General features: G+C 46.8%; 1 protein-coding gene across 3 annotated transcripts in view; it reads right to left on the bottom strand.

Moving 5' to 3' along the window:
* The window catches only part of GSS (glutathione synthetase), a 912719-nt gene that overhangs the window by 680509 nt on the left and 210692 nt on the right, over positions 1-21518 (bottom strand). For all 3 annotated transcript variants that reach the window (XM_069651814.1, XM_069651815.1, XM_069651816.1), the window contains exon 3: positions 10305-10450. In XM_069651814.1, the coding sequence (XP_069507915.1) occupies positions 10305-10450 (146 nt within the window). The remainder of the gene's footprint in view (positions 1-10304; positions 10451-21518) is intronic.

Raw genomic sequence — 21518 nt, forward strand, 5'->3', positions numbered from 1 at the left:
GCTGATGGAACATAGATGGGCAAACAATCTGAGACGGGAGCTCATGTCCTTTGAGAAAGCATTGCTGAGGAACACTGATACCAAGAGGCGCATTGCTCGGCTATACGCAGAGCTTAGGAGTGGGGATGTGGGACTGATGCTGCTGGCGCAAGCCAGGAGTGAGTCAGACTTGGGATGGGACATCTCAAACATATTGTGGCATAAGATATGTAGAGCAGTAAAGGGATCCACAGTGTTGCTGCAATACAGGATGCAGGTGATGAAACTCATACGTCATTGGCACTATCTCCCAGTGCCCTAGCAAAGATGCATCCAGGAGCGGACTGCTGGCGATGTAGTCAACCGCACAGCACATTATCACATGTGGTGGGAGTGCCTCTGTATCCCCCAGTATTGGCAGTCCGTCCTGACTTGGCTGGAGGGAGTTGACGGGCGGCGAAGGAAAATATACCCCTTAAGATACTTTTTGGGGTGGAGGTGGATGGACAGGAGGGGGAGGGACACATGATACGTACTCTGATGGTGGCCGCAAGAAGCTACATAGCTCAGGGCTGGAAGCGAAGGGCAAAAGGGAAAGGGAGCAGGTTGCCAAAGCGCGTGCCATATATGATATGGCGAATTCGACCCATTTGTTGGACGAGACCAAAACGAACATTGAAGATGCATGGCTTTTGTTTTTTTTTAAAAGTATGGACACTGATCGGATTCGAGAGAGCCACAAAGATGAACTGTTTGTCAACAGAGACCAGCTGAACAATGGACTTGGGGATGATGGGTGTGAGGGGGGGGTGGTGGGAGGGGATGATAACATTTTTATATCACTAGCGGTTCAGTAGCAATGTGACTACAGGTTAAATTGTGTTACCTAGATGTCAATAAAAACCTATATATATATATTTTTATTCAAAAAGAGGGGTGCATCTGCAGCAACACCCGCGAATCTGAGAAAGTCAGGTATTTTGCAGGATAGGGCTTGGAACTCCCCCAACCTCCATGGTCACAAGGAAAGCAGTTTTCCACGAGAGGAACTTAAAAGGGGCCTGATGCATAGGCTTGAAGGCCCCCCCCCCTAGCCTCTTCAGAACCACGTTGAGTTCCCACACCGGGGCAGGAGCCTTCACCGGCCAGAAAGGATCGAAACAGTCCCCTGAGAAATTCCTTGATGACTCAGTGGGACCAAAGTGAAGATCTTCCTGAAGACCTGGTGTAGCGGGATATCGCTGCCAGATGTACTTTGAAAGAGGCGTGCACCAGTTCAGCCTTGGCCAAGAAAAGCAATTACGGAAGAATCTGCGGGGCTGTGTGTGATGCTGGAAATGCATTGAAGGGACATGGTCTCTGTATCCTTGTTCTTTATTGCTTTATCATGTATCTTCTGTCTTGTTTTCCACTGAGGAGTTCATGTGAGACTCCTGGCGATGCGGCTCTTCCTCTTTTTGGTTTGGTATACAGACTCTTGGGATACCCTTATGGCACCCATGGGTGGAGTACAACCCTGTACTCCTAGTGTATATTCTTGGGCACCTGTGTGTGGCCCACAGAGCAGGATACGGGCTGGTGGCAGCTCCATTCTGAATCGACAGGTGCCCTGAGTATCCTCTATTTTGGGATGCCCAGGCCCTGTAATTGGAATCAGTGGATTCCTGATGGGAGACAAGATGGCCCCCGTGGCCTCTTGACTTCCATCGCCTGTTACCTTGTTTTCCCGAAGTCCCGGGAAGCCCTGACTGTGTCCCTTCCCCTGACCGGCTGTTGGGTGGAATTTTCATATATGGTATAGTGGGGAAGTCTAGGCCAGACTGGCTGGAGCCTTCCCAATGACTGTATGGTCTGGGTACACCCGTGGGGTGGGACCTGGGTGAATGGAGTGTGTGACGAATACGCATTTCATGTTATGGATGTCTGGTTTCTGTAGTGTGACAATGACTGAGACAGCCCTGCCCGAAACTGGTATGAATGCAGTTTGGAGTGCTGAATGACTGGGTGCTTGTTCGAATCCACATTCCGTGTTGGGAGTGTCTGGATGGAGAAGAATGGCCTGAATGCGCTGTGAGCCTGATTGGCTGCCTGCCTGAATGCCCTTCTGAATGATTAGTGGCCTGAGTGTGACCCAGCAGAGTGAATGACAGACCGACAGTATATCTGAGGACCTCTCACTGACGGAAATCGTTCAGAAGCTGAATTCGAAACTTGCTGCTTAGCCTTGAGGCCAGCTGGAAGAAGAAGAATTGCTGCTGCTGTCCTTCGCTAATCTGAAAGCTGTGTGACTATTAAGGAACTGATCCAAGAGAGGAACTGGCTAGGGGACCTCTTCCTCAGCTACAAGGGACCATTGTGCACCAGCTAATCTTTGCCAAGGCTCCCTGGAAGTCAGACCTTCGAAAGCGTGCCGACCCGAGAAGTGGGATCGCCGAGGAAACCGAAGTGAAGCACCCAGACATCCAAGTCCATAGTCGTTAGCCAGGGTTTGCAGGTTTGCTAAAACCGCTGGAAGCCCGTTGAATCGCGTTTCCCAGAAGCGGGGACAGCTTGACGTCGTGCTGCACAATGACCGGAGCCGCAACGCTCCCTTGCACAAGACAATTGAATCAAGGACTCCGCTTGCTCATCATCGTCGGCCGCTTTGTCTGGCTGGAGAAAGTCAAGGACGTCGATAACTGAGGAGAATCCGCTGGTGGGTTCCCCGCCACCCAAAGGCCTCCAAGGCGCTGATGAAGATCCGAAAGCCAGCCGTGGGCACGTCCCAATCACTGACGCCAGACACCCATGACCGGACACCTTTGCTGGGCCAAAGTTCTTCATTGACTCTTTACGGCTAGAAACTCTTGCCATCGAAGTACACTGCATGCCTCATCTTCCCAGGACATTCACAAGCCTTTGTCAACGAGCACCACGAAGATCGAAGCTACAACAGCGTTCACCTTTTCTTCACCAAGGAAGCTCGACGACCCGTGGCTCCTGCCTTAAAGGGAGTTCACTGAACAAGGGCACGCCGATGACTCATCGAATAACTCTACGAAACCAGGTACATTGGGGTCGTAGAACTTTTAGAAAGACCTGAGACTATATTAAGCATAATTGGACTGGGCTGGTAAATACGCTTGTTTTACAGATTGCTCAGATGGGGGAATCCTCCCACAGAACGGTCTCATGGTAATGGGATAGACTGTTCTACCATTGCTTATATTTAACTTACCTTCTTTCTGTGTCTGTCATTGAGTCATTTTACAATCTGATTCGTATGTCATTTGAACTGTTAGCAGTTGATGCATTTCAAAGGAATCGATAGTTAAAGAGTGGTACAACGTAGACTTGTATATTTTGCCATTATAGTATTGCCAGAGTACAAAGTGAGTTATCGTGATTGTGTATATAACGTGAACCTTATTTATATAAAGACTGTTATCACTAACAGTGGACATTCCTTTGTGGGTGCTTGGGGACTACACTGTACTTAAGAACCAGCCGGCATCACCTCCTGAGAGTTTAAGCCTTGATTTCTCATCCACATTTTACCAAATCGAGAATCTTGGCGGGAGTGCTCTGTGCCTCGACTCTGCCATATAGAGAGCAGGATACAGAAACCCCACTCCAGTCTTCACACCGTGACCCTCAGAGGAGTAATCTTCAGAGACCAGCACCACGACGCAAAACTTCCACTTGAGACCGTAGCACTTCAAAGTCGACGACGCCCTGGCCTTGGTGAGGACCTCTTTGCAGTCCGAAGGCAAATCATATGCTCCAAACTCTAGTGCTGCATGAGCCAAGCCCTCAGGTACAGCGATCCTGTGTCGTGATGAAGGATTGTGCTGCCTCCTCTGGTGAGAATATCTGGAACCACTGGCAGCTAGACCGGAGGAGACGCGACAGGCAGAGAAGGTCCGGATACCAAATCTGCCTCAGCCACGCCGGGCGATGAGTATCATCCTGCACTGGCAGCGTTTGAGTGTGTTGATGACTCGTAGCAGGAGGCAACCGACGAAATGCATACAGAGACCACCGTTCTCACAGGAAGGAGAACGCATCCCCCAGGTGTCATGGCCACTGGACAGGAACCCCAGTTCACATCCCCTGAAGGGTCCAGTTGGACCCAGTCCTGGCGCCTTTGGCGCCAGGCTCATAAGAAAGTGTGCTCTGCACACTTTTTTCCTTGGGCACGTGTCATTCCATCTCATATCAGTCAACCACGTGTATCTGGGCGTGCCGTGGCCATAGGAATTAATGAAGCTGTACGTGCAGCATCATTTGGGAGTGGCAGGGTGGAACCATCTAGCAGAGCAAGGGGACCTGGCCAGGACCAGGCTATTTAAGCCTGCCCCAGCCACAGGCCTAGGCTTTGCGTTATTCTGCCTAAGCAGCGTAACGCTCACCGCCGCCTGAGAAGCATCTTACCTGTTTTCCAGTGCAACCATCTCGGAGAAGCCTTTTACCTGTCTCCCAGCAAACCATCTTGGAGAAGCATCTTACCTGTCGTCCAGCGAAACCATCTCGGAGAAGGATCTTACCTGTCCTCCAGTGAAACCATCGCGGAGAAACATCTTACCTGCATAGCCAGCCAAACCATCGCGGAGGCGCAACTTACCAGTTTTCTTCATCAGAACCACTTGAATCATCGCTGAAGCGTCTCTTACCTGCTTGCAGTGACTCCATCCGCGATCAACCAGAGCGCACTTACCTGGCTCGTGGATTACAACCACCGACTGCACGCTTTACCTGACCTTTACTCCTACAGGAGGAAAGAACAAATAAGGTTCGAAACCTAATTGAGACATTGAGACATTTGCTAAGGTTGCGCGCCATCGCATCTAGCGCTTACCTTTGGATTCCAACTAGTCATCTTCTTGGGAACACTTCGAAGTCCTCCACCGGCGCAATGGCTCCGCTGGGCTGCCATCACCTATAAGGGAGAAGAACAAGTTACTTTCTTACATGGTAACGTTCTTTCGATGGGATGGTCCGACGACGTATTCCATATCTATGACATGTAATCAGCACAGCTGTGGTGATTACAAGTCATAGATATGGAATACGTCGGAGGACCCAATCCCCTAGAAAGAGACATTAGTATGAACTTAAATCATGTGACAAGACATTAATACTTATATGAACAATAATATCACATAGACTCCTACCTTAAAAGTGGTTCGGTCACAGCCGGCCTGGGCCCCACATCTATGGACCAGTGAAGCAACACGGTCACCTTGAAGCGCCCCTGCTGATGAGAAGCAGGACAGAGAGCTCGTCCTAACTATATATCAGGTGAGCCTATATGGGTAATTGCTTACCTCATTTTGGCACTAAAGGTCCGAGGGGAGTCACGATACCTCCACACCCTTCTCATTGCCTCTCGTGTTCCCGCAGGGACAGGACCAGCATCCAGAACAGTATACTTGGCAGCAGCTGGGGATGAGAACCGATCCCGGGGAGCCGAATCCACGGAGGGCTCCAACCGTGCCCCAACGTCCCCGCACAGACCAGGTGAGCGTAACACCAGGCTCCTCGGTTGGTGGAATCTGCTGGCAAACTTCTGGCATTTGGAGTTTGCCACTGTCACAACCAGATCGATCTGGAGCCTGCCCCACTTGGCGAAGATGCAGTCCACCTGGTCCTGCCGAAGTTCCCACTCGTGGCAGGAGCGCAATTCCCTACTTAGGGAGTATGAGATGGTATTCCTGAATCCCGCTAGGTGAAGAGTGATGAGGAACATCTCTTGTCTGATGGCCCAGTGCCACAAGTCCTGCCCCTCCTTGGAGGGCGCTGGGCATCGAGTGCCCCCCACCCTGTTTCCTGATGTAGAACATGGTGGTGGTGTTGTCCATGAAGATCCTCACCACCTTGACCTTCAGAGACGGAAGGAATGACTTGAGGGTCCTGAACAATGCCTGTAGTTCTAGGATTTTGATATGGAGATCCTCCTCCGGCAGCCACAGGCCTCTGGCATGCAGACGTCCGGTGTGGGCTCCCCAGCCTTCCAGGGAAGCGTCTGTGGTGACGGTCCCCTGGTATGGAGGGTTTTGAAACCCCAGGCGATGTTGGAGCGGACACCCCACCACTATCGCCCGACGGAACTCCTCGTTGAGCAGGATCTGGTCCACGAAATTCCCAGACACCTGTATCCAGAGAGGGCGTCAAGATCTTGAATCATGACGTTATAAATATAAAAGAAGCCCACGACAAGTTGATAACTTGACAAGGTTGACCATGTGCAGGACATTATCTGTGTATTTAAGTATTAAAAGTGAATAGAGTCCTGAACCATATTTGAACTAGCTGCCAACAGAGTGCTCCATTTTTGAAAATGCGACTAGATTTATTTGAAATGGCATCAGGACTCATCTCTCAACTGCCCAATAGGTCAGTACTCCTGGGAGTCAATAACTCACGTTGTACTTCTCTGTCCTTATTTCAAACGCCTCAAATCGAAGTTACTGTCAAATTTAAGGCAAGCAGGAATTCCACAATAACCGCAATAGAATCAATTAAAAAATAAATCAGAATTGCAATCACAAGGAATTGAAAAATATGTAGACTTGATCTCCGCGGCGTATGCACGTTCCCTTTTTATGGAGTTCAGAACTGGCACTCTTAAGATGGCAAAAAATTCACTGGTAGGTGGAAAGATAGTAATTCTGAACTATGTCAGCTGTGAAAAGCATGCTCAGAGATTGTTACACATATCTTGTTGTTCTGTGAAGAATACGATGACCTGAGGAGAACGTACTTATTATCCTTGTTCAAAAAAGCAGGTGTCAAATGTCATGGCTGCCGCGATGTGCCAAACGACTGCATCAATTAATGACATATTTTGTGGCAGGATTTAGCCATTCAGCTTGGCTACGTAGACATTTTAGAATTAAGCGATTGACATGGTATGATTTTATTTAAACTTTTAAACCTTTCATAGATTTTTTGATTTAAATTAATGTTTCTACTTCAGTGTTAAAACTCTATGTTGGAGATGTATGGGATACATTACTCACCGTAATCGTATTTCTGATGCTTGTATCTGCTTAGATTCACATGCTGTGCATAGGCCGACATCTAGTGGAAGCTGCAGAGTATTACAGTTAGTTTTTCGAAACTCGAAAATGGGCGTCGACATAGGGCGTGTCAGTAATACTATCCCTAGTGTGACGTCCACTGTACCCATGATCCCTCACGCATGTAGGACCCTCAGATTTGAATATTGCATAGATGTGATGCTCTTGTACAGCTGGTCATACCATTGGAGGCTCTTAACCATGTGCCATGTAGGAAGGTTGTTTGGAGGGTGCAGTAGTCTGCCCATTCATTATGCTAATATAGACTTAAGTTTGCGGATATGTTTTTAAGCCATAATGAGAATTAAATGGACAACAGTTGTGTGCCAAAAGAGTCCAAGAATTTAAAAGAATGGCTATTTCAGGAGGGCAAACGTCCATGGTCCACCAAAAGTAAATTAATTCCGGTAAAGTTACATCCTAAATCACCATTTGTTGCTGATAAGAAAAATAGTATGAGTGCATCATAATCCAAGTAAACCTATAAGTAAAGGGGCTTATTGAGAACAGAAACTGCTAAATAACCATGCATCTATGATGATTCCAATTTAGGAGGGTCTACAGACACAATTAAAGCTCACTGTGCTTTCACAGAGGAGAAATCCCCATTTGCATGTCAGTCTGGTCCCATACACAAGGAAAGTCAAGGAACAAAATGCTAGACAATTCTCTTATGAACAAAAGTACGAACAGCACCCAAGAACTATGTATCTGCCTTGTTCGGCATAAACAATCAAAGCCTCGCAAAAAGCTTTTGGGTCCATTTAGATATCTGCCCTTTGCTGGGATGTGAGCACTCAGCAGCCTTGTTGTGTGTTTCTTTACATCCAGGCATGGCAGCTGCCACTGTCGGCAATATAGTCCTGGGAAGACTGCGAAACCCTACACAAGCTTGTGGCTTTCCTCCTCAAATTTCACACTCTGTCAGGAATATCTGTGGCCGCCCATCAGGCCGAGCACTCACGGAGAGAACTACAATCCCTAGAAGGTAGAGTGTGGGGGACGTTTGCAGGTATGCAGTGTAAAGGAAGTCTGTCCTTTTCACCCGTGCTTGCAATTAACGTGGCTCACTCGCTGTGGTTTTGAACAGCTTGCAGAGCCTCCTGAATCTTTGATATTGGTCTGGAGGGTTGGAAAAGGTGAATTTGTACAGCGATCCCATCCTGGGTCGTGGCAGTGATTTTTTCTCCTGTGAATCAAGGCAGGTCAGAGGTGTGAGGTAACGCCTTCCTTGCAGCGCGTCCTCTCTGGGCTGCAGAGGTGACTTTGGGTTGCTACAAGCACAGACAGGAATTAAGCAGTGCAACGTTTGCCTATTGGCTCCCCCCCCCCCGACTCCTGCCCGAGTGCAGGGGCCACAGATAAGTGCTTACCTGGTTAATGTATTCAGGTTTGTATGTGCGAGTCAACACATGAAAGTCAGAAGCGTGTTAGATGTATGGGTGCTTCCTCCCTTTTTTGCCAGATGTTGGAATGGACTTATTCTGTGGTAAAACACGGGGTTGGGGTGGATAGGTCTATGGACTTCATGGGATAAGGAATTATCCCCCCTCCAGGGAGCCAGCATTTATGTTTATATTATGTGCCCCATTTATGTTACCTGCTGGTACACAAAGCGCAATAACAAGTGTACAAGGCTGATGATCCTCTGGTTGAAAATGCATAAGAGTACATGTTTCCAAGTATTTCAAGAGTATACATTGCTAGTTATGAGGGTATTCGACATGAAAGCATAAGATACGAGATCATAGAGAGTCCGCCTAAGCATCAGTGCAGAGTGTCAGGAGAGACTTTCCACAACTCTCCATACCTATCCACGTGTTTCCCTTAACATCTTTCTAGATTTCCACCTTCCCTGTGCCCAACCACAACCTCTTCATAAACCTCTTCCCTCACAATGTGCTGCCTTGATGCGACTGGTACACTCAAGTAGGTATCTCATACCAACCAAGTGGGTGGGTGGGTCGTCCACATGTGGCTTACGTGTTTACGTTGAGTGTGGATCGCACTTAGGGCACTCTGCCCTGACCCAGGGTCTAGCTCCAGGAGACTAGTTAGTTCTGGAACACTCTCCGCAATGCCTGGTGCCATTTTGCTGTGTGATGGATTACCCTTGATCATTCACTTCTCCTTATTGGATTATGCATCTTGCGCTCTCCAACCTTCGTCCCTAACTAAACATACAGCTATTTCCAGTATGCTCTAGCATGTGTTTCTCCTTGGTTGTGATTATTACTCTCCAATTTGTAATCTCACTCAATGAAAGGCTTCTGTGGAGATGGCTGAAACTTTAAAAAGGTCACATCACCATTTTAAAGTCAGACAGAGCTGCCTGTGCCTGAATGCTGCTTCTCCCAGGGAGGTTGGTGCAGGTGAATTTCAGACCAACCTGACACTAAGTGGATGAGCCGCGGTACCAGTGAGAAAGAAGCAAAAGAGGCTACAGAAGGCTCAAGTGCCTGAGCTCACTCTGAAACATCTACGATAACGAGTGAATCACTAGCTCTACAGGATCAATGCAGTGGGGCCACGTGGCTGGGGTCTGGTTTCCAGCTTTGTTTCTGAATGGGAAAGTGTGTCACTGAAGGTGGCAAACAGTCTGGGAGCACCAGTATTAAGAGTTAAGCTGGGGCTTGCGTCTATGTCCTGGTGGGAAGTGGGGGTTTGAAGCTAGTAAATGGGTTGGACTTGCTAGGAGAGGAATAATGGGTTGGACTTGCTAGGAGAGGAATATAAGTGTTTAAAGCCTGAATGTGTGAAGTTTTAGGGGCATACCCCCATCCGTATTACACGGGGAAGGGGGCTGGGGAATGGATGGCCCTTTCCTTTGGAGGGTTGTGTCAGTGGGTATGTGGGGGTAAAGAGGGCCTGCCTTAGAATTTCTCATCTGCCTGCTGTTAAATAGGTGCTTTGTAGAGCCACTTCCTGATCCTGCAGAGTATGAGCACCTGGGCATAAAAAGGAGCTCTGGGGTTTCCACTTCCACAAGGTGTGTGGTCATCCTCAGTCCCAAGACCCTTCAGTGTGTGGAAGGAGAGTCAGGCAGCAACACTGTCACAACTGCTTCCACAGCTTTCTTCCCCCACAGGAGTGCTCACATTATTGCGATTTTGTAGACGATTCACATTTCCAAATGGTGATGCTCATGGCAGTGAGAGGGAGCCAGGCTTTTGGAAATTCAGAGCCTATGAATTTATAGACTAACCAGTCCCCAAAAAAATAAATAAATAAATAAATAAACACTTTATAATAAAAAGGGATTACCTTGCAAGGACTTCTTCCAGGAATCCTTCATCCTGGCTAACCAGATCCAACAGAAGGTTAAAATCTTGCTGAACGGCCTTAGCTTGATCATAAAGAGCTTTTGGCACAAGAGAGGGAAGCAGTGTAAAGGGAGCATAATTTGCCACCTGTGGAGAAAAACAAAAATCAGCAAACCAGGTCTGTGTTAACAGTCTTACAGACACAGAAAGAGTTGCAAGGAATATGTTCCCCCAGTAACCAAAATGATTATTCATTGGTAAACACCTATTGCACATATCCATACATACTTATAAAAACAATTATAGCAGAGAATCCGATGGATACAGTAAAGTATGACCTACATATGGAAATTGTGGTGATAAATTAAGCATTAGCACCCTCAACAAGGGCCAGGTCCAGGCATTAGGTGCCATTAAGCTCAACATAACGGACCTGGGCGGTCAAAGGTTAGACCACCCATAGCAGTGCATGCAACATTATCAATGAGACTAATTCGTACACTGGGAGTCAGGCCACGTCGGCGTGGTCAACTCTAGCGAGGCTACACTAGGCCTTCAGACTTCAGCTCTCACTTGCCAGATGTGTCATGCAACGTCTTGGATATTGGCGTCTATGGCACCGTTGGAGTCGCTACCGCACTTCCCGATTTCCAGCACGCCTTCAACTACGTACATGCAGCGGTCTAGTTCTTTTACGTCGTATGTACGTAGTACTATTTAGGCACGCCTCCTCTTGACATCTGCGCGTTGCAACCTTTCGGTCAGCTGTGTTTTTCCTTTGCTGCCGTTGTTGCGCTACGCTTTGTTCCCGGTCTCTTCCGGTTTTCTTTCCTCGTTATCTTTCTCTCCCTCTCTGCCCGTACTCCCTCCTGTTTATGCTACTTTTCAATACGTGGACCTCAATACGGGTTTCTTTCCTAGCGGCCTCGCCGCATCTTACTTTCACTTTCTGTCCTGCTGCCTATGCTTTGGGTTTTCGTGATTGTCCGAACGCCAATTCAACTACCTCGGATTCCTGTGCCCACATTGGGACGAATACGTTCTTCCACTTGAATCCTGCATCTTCCAGTCCAGCTGCCACATTTCTGAGGGTTTTTTTGCCACGTTTGGCTTTTTCCCCTAACTCGTCCCTCCCGGGAGGGGGGTCCTCAGGGAAGTGCTCTCTAGTAGCCTTCACTGTGGCTTCCTCTCGTGTGAGACTCAAACTTCAAAACAAAAAGGAGAAGGACTACAGATCCCATCGATCCTTGAGCCCAGTGGAAGATGACACGATTTCCTCAGGTGAGGAGGTGGAGGAGGGAAAGTGGGACATTCAGCCTCAACAAGAAAAGAAAGTTGACAGTTTGCAACGCCCAAAAACCCACTATGGCTACTTCATGGCAAGTACAAGAATTGGTAGCCGCAGTACAAAGCCTCTCATTAGAGATGCAAAATATGAAGGCGGAAAACAATATATTGAAGCAGATTGTAGCGACACGAGAACCTCAGTCTACTGACTTGCCACCAATGGCCCTATCCTCGGGCAAATACGACGGTTCCCCTAAGACTCTAAAAGAGTTTCTTGATGCCTGCAGAGTGTATTTTGCTTTTAGAACCCGCACGTTTGCTTCAGACCATGTTAAAACAGGTTTTCTAATATCTAATATGACAGGCAATGCCCTAGCTTGGGCCACACCTCTTGTCACTGGTAACGATCCAATACTACAGGATTTTAGGTCGTTCTTGGAATGATTGAAACAGACTTTTGAGTGTCCAGAACGGTCATTTGCAGCCGGGGAAGAATTGTTAGACGCACGCCAAGGTCAGGCTGATGTTAGGACTTACATTTCTTCATTTAAAAGACTGGCTATGGAGACCGGTTGGTCTGATCAATCTCAGTACATCATCTTTCGTCGTAGTCTTAAGGAGGAATTGAAAGATGAACTGGCTCACTTTCCACGACCTGCTACGTTGCCTGAGTTGATGACTGCTGCTCTACAGATGGAAACTAGAATGCAAGAAAGTCGTAATGAAAGACGGAAGCTAAGACCTTCATTCACCGGACATCCCCCTCCTCTCGCACCTGCTACCAAACGCACAGATGAACCCATGCAGATAGGTTTCACCCGGAGATCATTAACTCCTGAAGAAAGAAAGAGAAGGAGGGAACAAGGATTATGCGCCTATTGTGCTTCTGACAAACATGCAGTACGGAATTGCACTGAATTACCCACCAAGCCGGCGGGAAACGAAAACCCTCGATCCTAGAAGGGACGGGTAATCCAGGGCCCCTTTCGTAGTCCCTATGTGACCATGACAATTGACGCATCCAACGTACCCGAAGACTCACAACTAATGGTGCTAACTGTTAAGGTTACGATCAATGGGTCTCAAGTGGAGACATTAGCATTATTGGATTGTGGGGCCGCCGGGAATTTTGCCGACACCTTATGGGTGGACAAGGTCGGAACAAAACGCATTGATCGAAGTCACGGACAAGACGTCGAAGGAGTGGATGGCCGACCCTTGAGCTCGGGACCTATTCTCCAGACCACAGAACCTTTACCTCTCCGCATTCACGAGCATTCAGAGATCATTATCTTTGATATAATCAGAGCTGCACATTTCCCTCTGATATTAGGAATTACATGGCTACGTCAACACAATCCGAGCATCAACTGGAAGACTAACTGTTTGAGTTTTGATTCAAACCACTGTCTCACCGAATGCTTTCACAGGACACAGAATAAACCAGTGAAGACTTTTTCCAGCCCGCTCCTCTCTACTGTCAGCATACATTCTCTCACCCAGGTGTTAGAAGAGTACAATCCAGTATTTGCCAACAGCACCCCAGCAGTATTACCTCCTCACAGACCAGAGGACTGTGCCATTGACCTGGTGCCCCGAGCTCGGGTGCCTTTTGGAAGGAAGTACTCCGGAGATATCTGGATGATAACCTTTGCAACGGTCTCATTAGACCCTCAAAATCCCCTGCCGGTGCACCATTGTTTTTCATACCGAAACGAGACTCCAGTGACCTTCCGCCTTGTATTGACTACCGAGGACTGAACAAAGTAACAGAGAAGGATAGATATCCCATGCCACTCATCCCTGACATCTTAGCGGTCGTCCAGGGTGCCTCGGTATTCACCAAATTGGATCTGCGCAACGCCTATCATCTGCTCAGAATACGTGCTGGGGATGAGTTGAAAACAGCTTTCAGGATACCCTTCGGGTTATACGAGTATCATGTAATGCCCTTTGGGTTAGTAAACGCACCAGCAGTGTTCCAAAGGTTTATAGACAGAATTTTTTCAGATCTTCTGTTTGTGTCAGTTGTCGTATATCTAGACGACATTTTGATTTTTTCCAAGGACATGCCAGAGCACTTGATTCATTTGAAAGAAGTATTAAAGCGACTCAATCAACATCAACTATTGGTCAAGAAAGAAAAGTGTGTTTTTGGAGTCACAACAGTAACCTATCTGGGCTTTGTTCTCTCACCACAAGGTGTACAGATGGACGAATAGAAGGTAGATGCCATTCTTAAATGGCCTGCTCCATCGTCCGTTAAAGAGGTACAAAGATTCTTGGGCATGGCAAATTTCTACAGACGCTTCATCCAAGGATTCTCCGAGGTTACTCTACCCATAACAAACCTTCTGAAAAAGAATTCTATGCCATTCGTCTGGAACGCTCAAGCAGAAGAGAGTTTTCAACAATTGAAAAAAAAGGTTTTGCAGTGCTCCTATTCTACGACAACCAGATCAAGAGAAACAGTTCATACTGGAAACAGATGCTTCCGCTGCCGCCATTGGAGCAGTTTTGCTTCAAGAAAATGACAACGAAGAACATCCAGTGGCCTATTTGTCTAAGACCCCTTACCTCGAGCCAACAAAATTACTCAGTTATCAAAAGAGAACTCTTGGCCTTGAAGAAGGCATGCAAGGTTTGGAGGCATTTATTACAAGGGGTAAGACATCCCTTTATAATCAGAACGGATCACAAAAATCTGCAGGTCTTACAGTCTAAGGAATGAGTCAATTCCAGACAGGCCTGATGGGCTCATTTCTTTTCTCAGTAGGACTTCAGCATCACATATATCCCAGGAAGTCAGAATACATTGGCCAACACTCTTTCAAGGAAGACTCACCACTCCAGTGCATCCTCCGTTACTCCAGAAAGACTGTTCCCCAGGAATCGAATCATAGCAACCACCCCTATGTTTCTACAACAAGTCAGAGAGGCTACAGCTACGCAAATTGAACCAAAAGGTTTAGCGAAGGCAGAGGGCCTTTTGTTCAGGAAGGGAAGATTGTGGATACCATCCAAAGAATTGCAAAAGAAGGTGCTTGCCTGGTGCCATGACCATAAGACAGCCGGCCACAGGGGACAAGCCAGCACCTTAGATCTGGTCAGCAGGGCTTTCTTTTGGCCAGGCTATTCCAGAGATGTTAAACAGTATTTGGAGACCTGTAGTGTGTGCAACCAGAGCAAATACAGCACTAAACGACCTATAGGTTTGTTGAAACAGGATACTGTTCCTGATCGTCTGTGGAGCCATATTACAACCGACTTCATCGTGGAGCTACCACGTTCTAAAGGTTGTTCCTGTATTATGGTAACCATGGATTCACTCACCAAGATAGCTCATTTTTCTCCCCTTCCAGGCCTACCCACGGCAGATGCTATGGCCGCGATTTTCATCAGAGACATCTTTAAACTTCATGGTCTTCCTGATAAGATCATCTCAGACCATGGAAGCCAATATGTTTCCAAGTTCTGGAAATCTCTATGCAAAGCTCTGGGGATTGAACGTGCATCATCATCTGGGTATCACCCCCAGAACAATGGGCAGACTGAACGCTTGAATTCAACCTTGGAGGAGTACTTACAAAGTTACACCAACTTGGAACAGGACAATTGGGTGGATTTACTACCTACAGCAGAATTTGCGTATAATAACGCCAGTCACTCCGCAAGTGGTATGTCCCCGTTCTACTGTACGTATGGGTTTCATCCCGGATCTATCACCCCTCACTTTACCTTATCAACTTCTCTTCCGGCAGTGGATGAAGTGTTGACTCGTCTTAAAGACACCCATGTGAAGGCTAAGCAAAATTTGACAGAGTCTCAAGATCTATAAGAGACAAGCCGATAAACATCGACAAGAAGTTCCCGAATGGGAAGTGGGTTCCAAAGTATGGCTTTCTACTAAATACTTACCACGATGGTCTCACCCATCCAAGCTTTCGCCACGCTTCATTGGACCCTATCCTATCATTGCCAAAATCAATCCTGTGGCATTCCGCCTTAAATTGCCTCACACTCTAAGACGCATTCACCCGGTTTTTCATGCTTCATTACTCAGGAGTGCAGACCAGACTCGTATTTCTCGACCTCTCTCTGTCCCATCCTCTCCTGAAGCACCGGAATATGAAGTATCACACCTGAGATACTCCGAATATAGAGGTCGCCTGGAACACTTGGTACATTGGAAAGGGTTCTCTTCTGCAGAAGACTCCTGGGAGCCCCTTTCGCATATTCATGCCTCCTTGTTACGCAGGAAATTTCACAGGGCTCACCCGGGCAAACCCGGGGGTTCGAGGGGGCATACTGTCATGCGACGTCTTGAATATTGGCGTCTATGGCGCCTTTGGAGTCGCTACCGCACTTCCTGATTTCCAGCCGCCTTCAACTACGTACATGCAGCGGTCTAGTTCTTTTACGTCGTATGTACGTAGTACTATTTAGGCACGCCTCCTCTTGACATCTGCGCGTTGCAACCTTTCGGTCAGCTGTGTTTTTCCTTTGCTGCCGTTGTTGCGCTACGCTTTGTTCCCGGTCTCTTCCGGTTTTCTTTCCTTGTTATCTTTCTCTCCCTCTCTGCCCATACTGCCTCCTGTTTATGCTACTTTTCAATGCGTGGACCTCGATACGGGTTTCTTTCCTAGCGGCCTCGCCGCATCTTACTTTCACTTTCTGTCCTGCTGCCTATGCTTTGGGTTTTCGTGATTGTCCGAACTCCAATTCAACTACCTCATATTCCTGTGCCCACATTGGGACGAATACGTTCTTCCACTTGAATCCTGCATCTTCCAGTCCAGCTGCCACATTTCCGAGGGTTTTTTTTGCCACGTTTGGCTTTTTCCCCTAACTCGTCCCTCCCGGGAGGGGGGTCCTCAGGGAAGTGCTCTCTAGTAGCCTTCACTGTGGCTTCCTCTCGTGTGAGACTCAAACTTCAAAACAAAAAGGAGAAGGACTACAGATCCCATCGATCCTTGAGCCCAGTGGAAGAGGACACGATTTCCTCAGGTGAGGAGGTGGAGGAGGGAAAGTGGGACATTCAGCCTCAACAAGAAAAGAAAGTTGACAAGATGTAGTAGCATTACATACAGCTCTATGGGCAAAAAGGAGAGATGAGGGGAAGCCATGAGTAAACGGAGAAGAGCAGGGGCGAAGCAGAGGGAAAAAGTGGAGCACAGGCAGAAGTCATGCTTGGCCAAGCCTCCAGGAGGGCAAGGTTCCAGGCCTGGATTTCTGCAATCCTCTTTGCCATAGCTAAACACAATGGTCAATAAAGGGTGATAAAGAAACTGAGGGGCATCATTATGGATAATGAAACAAGGCAACTATTAAGATGGATTTCTAGAATCTGGCCTGGTGGACAAATGTTACCTGAAACAATGCGCCATGCATTAATAACAGTCCTGAGGAAAAAAGATAAATCCGCCACAAGATGCGAGAACTACAGACCGATAAGCCTGATTTATTGCGACTGCAAAATTCTGGCAAAAATGTTAGCTCTACAGTTGGAAACAGTAATAACTCTTGGTCATGAAAACCAGGTTGGCTTTGTCACTGATAGGGCTGTAGCTGACCACATGAGACGCCTGTTGTGGTCGATTGAGAAAGGACATAATCAGCCAGTAGCTAATGCAGTAATCTCGTTGGACGCAGAGAAGGCGTTTGATGAAGTGGAATGGGCCTTCTTATTCTCGTGCCTGAAGAGAATGAAAGTTGGTCAAAACTTTCAACAATCGGTGCAGTTACTGTACAGGAACCCGTCTGCTAGTGTGCTCACAAATGGCCTCATCTCTGATGCTTTCAAATTACATAGAGGCACGATACAGGGCTGCCCGCTCTCACCTCTGTTATTCATCCTGTCTATGGAACCTTTGGCAATATGCTTGAGAGGCGATGTCAATCTTCAACCAATATTTTGTAGCGATTGTAACAATTTGATCTGGTTATATGCAGATGATCTACTGGTTGCCCTCCAGGAGCCAGCTAACTGCATACCTCACATGATGCGTGACATTCAGCAGTTCTCTGTAGTTTCAGGCTATAAGATCAATTGGAGTAAATCTGAAATTCTCCCACTCAACAATTTGTGTCAACAAAACACATGTGCTCGATTTCAATTTAAATGGTGTATCGACAAGATGAAATATCTGGGCATCTGTATTGGCGCTAAGGTGGTAAAGTTACCGACGATAAATTTTGGATTGCTTCCCCCCCTCCCCGTTGAAATCCGACGTGGAGAGATGGGGTCTCTTGAAGCCGTCTACATGGGGGAAAAAGAAATTGTATAAAGATGAATCTAGCTCCTCAAATAAATTATATTTTGTCAATGCTACCAATCAGGATACCAGAACATTTTTTTGAAGAAATAGACAGAATTATGCAAAGGTTCATCTGGGATGGGAAGCCGCCAAGGCTTGCAATTTGGAAATTGCAACTCCCACTAAAGCAGGGAGGGAGGAATTTACAAAATTCAGCGACTATCACCTGTCATTTTCCACGCGCCATCTATGTAAGATCATTGACTCGGATAATGAACGATCACATCATCTGGCATGGGAGTGTAGTGCTGTATCCCAGTTGGATCCTAAAGCTCTGCTGACCATTAAGAAAAGTACATCAAAGGAGGCGAACCCTTTAACTAGTTTCTTACAGGATTGCTGGTGTGAAATTTCCAAACACATGAAAGCAGATCCCTACCGACACTTGGATGCCTCCATTTGGCTTAACCCCGCCTTAAATGTCAAGGAAAAAGTATTTTTTGGTCAGATTGGTTCCTAGCAGGCATAAAATACATTCATGATCTAATAGAAGGGGGCAATTGGTTCTCATACACGCAATTAAGACAATCTCATAACATGGTGGATTGTACATTCGCTGAGTACAGGAAACTGAAGGCTATTGTTGCCAACTGTCTTGATGTGCTTCAACTGCCAACTCAGATAGTCGCCTGGTCAGCCCTACAAAGATGTGCAAGTGCATCTCACCCGGCTGCCACGATGTACTTGTCGAAAGGGAGATCCAAGGCTGCCAGCCATATGGGCAGAAGAGTTGAGCGAGGACATCGATCTAAAATGCTGGCAACGTTGCTGTGGGAATACTCATCCGAGTCTGGACTGGGGCTTTAGGGCATCACAGACAAAAATGCTCTTTAGATCTTACTGGACACCTGCTAAGTTATTTAGGCGGCAACCCTTGGAGGATGATCTGTGCTGGAAATGCAAGGGTACAAGAGGCTCTCTCAGCCATTTGGTTTTGCCCAAAGACAAAGAAGTTCTGAGAGAATGTATGTGAGAGGTTAGGATTGGTTTTGAACTGTAGAGTCCCTCTGTCTGGCTCCTTACCGATTCTAGGCGACATATCTCTGATGGATGAATCCACCTTTGGAAAGAAAACTTGGTTGCTCCATGCTTGTATGGTCGCCAAGAGGATGATATTGAGATCATGGAAGTCAAGCAGCTCCTTCAACATTGATGAGCGAGTGGAAGAGGTTCTCACTATTTCTACCTACGAGAAAGCTACCTACAAGAATACAGGAGTCCTTGAGAAGTTCTGGGACATTTGGAGAAGTTTCCTTGAGGTTTACGGATTATGTAGATCTTTCGTTTGGACTATAGTGTCTCTGGGGATGTTAATTATGATTGCCAATATGTTTACATTTCTCCTTTTTTGAGTTGATGTATGATGCCTTATTAATTGATATGTCTACTGGTATTATATTTTGGTTCTCTATTCTTTAACCTTTTCTCTTTTTTTTCTTCTTCCTATACTTATCTTCTTTTAAAGCTCTTTGCTTAGGATGTTGTTCAGTATGCCATCTTGGTTGTTAACTTATTGTCAGATACATTTGGTTTCACTTTTATTGATGTCATTTGTTTAATTGTTGATGTATTTTGATTCTAAAAATAAAAATGTTGACAAAAAAAAAGGCGGCCACCCTAGTTATAGTCAACAGGGGAAAGCTAAGATTAGCCAAAACCCAATCAGTGTAGCAATGGAGAGCAGTCAAGGCTGTTCTCAGGAGAGTGCAAGTAGAGTCAAGGGTCCACAATGAGTCCAAGCAGTTAAGAACACAATTTAAATTAATTAGACAGTAATGTATACAAATACAGTACTTATTCTAGGCCTTAAAAAGTAATCATGGGTGGTTACAATGTATTAAAAGACTTCAATCAACAATAGAGATCAGTAAAGTGATGCAGTATGATGGAACCAAGTCACAAGTGATATTCCCTAGCTTCAGCAGTCCAATCCCTAAGAGTGGGGCCTTGTGCCCAAAAGTCACAATGCTTCTACCCAGAACTTAACTGTAGCAGCTAACTTACTTGAGTTTGTGATTTTTCAAAAGAAGAGATGCAACAAGGTAAATGGGTAAGTCAAATGTGTACTTATCCTTCAGGTTTTAATACTCTGGTTTGACAACCAAAAAGCAGTGGAATGGAAGGTTACAAGAGACGTGTTCTCAATGTTATCCTATGGAGGAAAGAGGAAGACCAATGCTTTGTGGATACTTACCCCTGACTCCGATTTTCCCAGATGACTGGATGGGTTGATGGAGGGCATCGCTGGAGGTTGGGTTTCCCGTCGCTGGTTCCGGTGAGAGGTTCCCAGGACCTGTGGGTACAAGGATTCTTCAGGTCGGGTCCAGGAGCAGAGTGCAACCCTTGGTGATGGCGAAATGCAGAATGCTCAGATGTAGCCCTCTACAGGACACTTCACAGGGCAGGGAAGGAGGGTTCCAGCAACAGCCACCACGCAGACTACGGCCAGCATCCTTCCAGTCACAGTTGTAGAAGTCCTTCCAGGACAGGATCCCTTGAAGTTCCCTTGAAATTCGTCTGGAAGGAGACTTGTACCATAAGCCAGTGACCACCAAATTTCCGGCTGCAAACGAAGAATGGCGATGGTTTTATCGAGGTAGCCGACTGGAGAGCTGGACAGTCCACCGGGTGGTCCAGTGACAATTTCGATGGCTGGATCCGCGGACACGTTGAGGCTGGTTGGTCCCACCAGTCCAGAAGTTGAAGCACAGCACATGGCCATCGCAGGTCTGGAAGTCGAACAGGGCTTCACCAAACCACATGCAGGAAGGTATGCTGGACCTCAGTCTTCTTCAGATCGTCGGCCTTTCTTCGACGAGGGAGTCTCGGTTTCAAAGCTGATCTGAAGAAATGGCTGCAGGAGTCCTCTTCTTATCCAAAATGTACCTGGAAGCAAGTACAAGCTAAACAATGATAAAGATCTGCATCATTCAAACAGCCAGTAGTTGTCCAATCAGCAACAACTATTTGTTTCCTTCCTGCCCCACACCAAGACTCACTGGCCCCACGGATGTGGAGTGGGACCTGACATTCCCAACCCCTTCCTGGGCGCCACACACACACACAAATGAATCACTAGCCCGCGAAAGGTGCAGCTTTCCCGGGCAGGTGCATGACCATAAATGAGATTTCCTTACCTGGTAAGGCAGGAAGGCTGCCAAACAATATGGCCAAAGAACAAACGAAAATATTGTGGTGGGGCCATTTTAGGGCACTAGCCACAATTAGTAGCCATACATGGTAAACACAAATGTGCACACTAGAAATAGCACACAAATGGTAAAAAATAGAATTGCTGCCACCAGCTCATGTGTAGGCACATACAAAAGTAACCAGAAATTCCAAATGTAAAAGGCCAGAACGATACAAAATATCCCCATTGCACAGCATTGTAAAATGCTGTGTGCAATGTTAAAAAGTTAGAAAAAGTAAGAGACAAAAAAAAGGGAAACGATTTCCCAGTACTGATAGTCTGAAGGGCTGATCAGTTTCCCCCATAGAAAGGAGTTAAAGGCAGGGGATGTGAAGCTGACGGCTTTACCTTCCCCTCAAAAAGTCAGTACGGGCTAAAAACAAAGCAAAAAGATTAGTGGTCCTTAGTAAATTTGGAG

Source organism: Ambystoma mexicanum, chromosome 3p (genome assembly GCF_040938575.1).
Source record: "Ambystoma mexicanum isolate Mex_15411 chromosome 3p, UKY_AmexF1_1, whole genome shotgun sequence".
Classification (NCBI taxonomy): Eukaryota; Metazoa; Chordata; class Amphibia; order Caudata; family Ambystomatidae; genus Ambystoma; species Ambystoma mexicanum.